This window comes from Ichthyophthirius multifiliis (assembly GCF_000220395.1).
Source record: "Ichthyophthirius multifiliis unplaced genomic scaffold scaff_1120509251071, whole genome shotgun sequence".
Taxonomy (NCBI): domain Eukaryota; phylum Ciliophora; class Oligohymenophorea; order Hymenostomatida; genus Ichthyophthirius; species Ichthyophthirius multifiliis.
The window spans coordinates 1-2,521 of record NW_004086231.1 but is presented as its reverse complement, the minus strand read 5'-3'; the positions used below and the strand labels follow the sequence as shown (position 1 = coordinate 2,521).

The following is a 2,521-nucleotide window of genomic DNA, read 5'->3' as shown; positions in this document are numbered from 1 at the left end:
ATTCACATTAATTTCTGTTGGACCAACGCAAGTTTAACATGAAATATCACATGTATCAATGTAAAAGTAAAGATTTTTAAGGCCAAATCCTTATTCCTAATCTTTCAATGCAAATATATTGTTTTTTATCGACAATATAGGATCTTATATTTAACTTGTTAAATTAGCTTGAAAATATTATACTTAATCATGATATTATGAAACTTCACGACATGTTTGTTTTATATATTTATTATTGCTATTTTTTACAAAATTCATAACTTTATCGCCGTTTATCAAAATTTCTATCGGTTAATGATTAACAGGTAAATCGACAATTACTATATCGAATCTAAATAATAAACTCCATAAAGGGAGGTAAAGCACTATATTCTCTTTTAATTTCAGGGGTTTTAAAATTAAATAAACCAAAAACATTAATTAAATTTAAAATTACATTTGAAGTACATTGAAAGTATTTATTTTAATTCCATTAATTTTAATCTTAACTAAATTAAGCATCAATAAGTTGAGATTCAATTAATATTTCTTTACAAGTAAATATTTATAAAAATATTAATATTAACATTAAGAATATTTTTAAAATGTTTATTGATTAATACATTTATTTTAATTTATTTATTATATTTATTTAAAAATATATAGAATTTCATATAAAAAATATTAAATAAATAAAAATAAAATATTTATGTAAATTAAATTATAATTAAATATATATAATCAGAAATATATATATAAAAATTTAATATTTCTTTAAAATTAAAAATTTAAAAATTTATATATTATAATTAATTAAAAATTTTTTAAATAATTATTTTTTTCTATTTTATTAATAAATAAAGATTATAAAAAAACTATATTAAATAAAATTAAAATCATAATGTAAATAATTAAAAAAAATTAATATTCAATATTATTAATTATATTATTTGTAGTAGAGAAAACAAATTAAATATAAACTATAAAAAATTATACTATTAATAAAGATTTAATATATAAAAAAAGAAAATATATTAAATAAATAGTATATATTAAAAAAAAAAAATATTATATAAAATTTATATGACATATATATTTATATATATTTATATTTATATATATATATATATATATTATCTAAATTTACCATTAGTTTTAATTTAAAATATTTATTTTTTTATATTTTTCGTTTTTTATTATGTTTGTTTATACTTTATCTATAATAATATTTTTCTTCAATATTTTTTTAATTAATACATCATAATAATAATTAATATGATTTTATTTTATTTTACAAATATATAATTAAATTCTTTTTTTATTTTTTATATACTCGATTATTTTTATAACTTTAATATTTATGTAATAAATTTTTAAAAATTATTTATTATATATTTAGAAAAAAAAATTAATTATTATATTTTATATTTTCTATATTTTTTTTAAAATAAGCTTTTTATTTTTATATGAGATTTTTATTTTAAAATCAGTATTTATTTTTATTTTTTAAATATATATTAAATTTATTATTATAAAATATATAATAAAATAAATTAAATTTTTTAAAAATAAAATAAATAATACTTAATTTTTAACAAAACAAACTAATCACTAATTTTTATTAATAAATTTAATTAATTTTAGTATATATTATTTATTTCTTTTTAATTTTTTATATTTTTTATTAAAAAAATAATTTTTTGTTGAATATCTATTTAAAAATTTTATTTTTTTTAATTTGTAAAAATTAAATTAAATTAAATCAAAGAATATAAATATTTTTTATATATAATATTTTATTTAAAAAATTAAATTTAAAAAAATTATAATTATTGTTTTATATATATAATTTTATTTTAATATTATAAAAAATCTATAACAAATAAAAAATATTTTTTTTTTAGTTCTAAATTTTAAAATTAATTCATCTAAATTTCATAATTATCTTACTAAGAACTAATTATAAATTAAGATTATTTTGCATTCAACTTATTACATTCATCTTTACTTATATAATATTTATAATTTTTTTTTAAAGTAAGAATCTAATGCTAATACATAACTCCTATCTTATTTCTATTAATCAAGCAAAGGCAAAAATACAAATTAATTAAATTATTATACTTCTATTATCTAGTAATTTAAAAATTACTTTGATAATATATACGCGATTTTAAAATTCTAGATGATATAAATAGTGTTTATTATGTTGATTTCTAAAAATATATATAAATATAATTTATAAAAAAAGTATATATTATATAATTTAAATAAAAATATTAAATATATATATATAAATATATATACATTTATATATATAATAATATATTTTATCTATTTATTTATATATATTTAATTTTTTTGTAATTATCTTTTTAATCTAAAACTAATTAAGACGTATTTATTATATTTTTCTATTAATTTTTTTTGTTTATTTTTATGCTTATTTTATAAAAGTATCTTAATTTGATAAATATTTTATTATATATATTCTTTTAAATTTAAAGTACTGAAAAAGTCAAACATATAATCGTTAGAGGAC

General features: G+C 11.2%; 1 protein-coding gene across 1 annotated transcript in view, besides 12 other annotated features; it reads right to left on the bottom strand. All coding sequences in view use genetic code 6, as the record gives it.

Moving 5' to 3' along the window:
- IMG5_138070 (hypothetical protein) overlaps positions 1 to 417 on the bottom strand; it is a gene marked incomplete at both ends in the record, with an annotated part of 2,273 nt that extends 1,856 nt beyond the window's left edge. The window contains one exon of the mRNA XM_004031746.1: positions 1 to 417. This exon is cut by the window's left edge and continues 352 nt beyond it. Within this exon, the coding sequence (XP_004031794.1) occupies positions 1 to 417 (417 nt within the window).
- Positions 418 to 975: 558 nt separating this feature from the next.
- Positions 976 to 1,064: a microsatellite.
- Positions 991 to 1,048: a microsatellite.
- A 3-nt stretch (positions 1,065 to 1,067) lies between the features above and the next one.
- Positions 1,068 to 1,113: a microsatellite.
- A 302-nt stretch (positions 1,114 to 1,415) lies between these two features.
- Positions 1,416 to 1,479: a microsatellite.
- A 70-nt stretch (positions 1,480 to 1,549) lies between these two features.
- Positions 1,550 to 1,600: a microsatellite.
- Positions 1,601 to 1,777: 177 nt separating this feature from the next.
- Positions 1,778 to 1,810: a microsatellite.
- Positions 1,802 to 1,847: a microsatellite.
- A 349-nt stretch (positions 1,848 to 2,196) lies between these two features.
- Positions 2,197 to 2,271: a microsatellite.
- Positions 2,198 to 2,277: a microsatellite.
- Positions 2,199 to 2,279: a microsatellite.
- Positions 2,231 to 2,285: a microsatellite.
- Positions 2,263 to 2,331: a microsatellite.
- Positions 2,332 to 2,521: the final 190 nt, after the last annotated feature.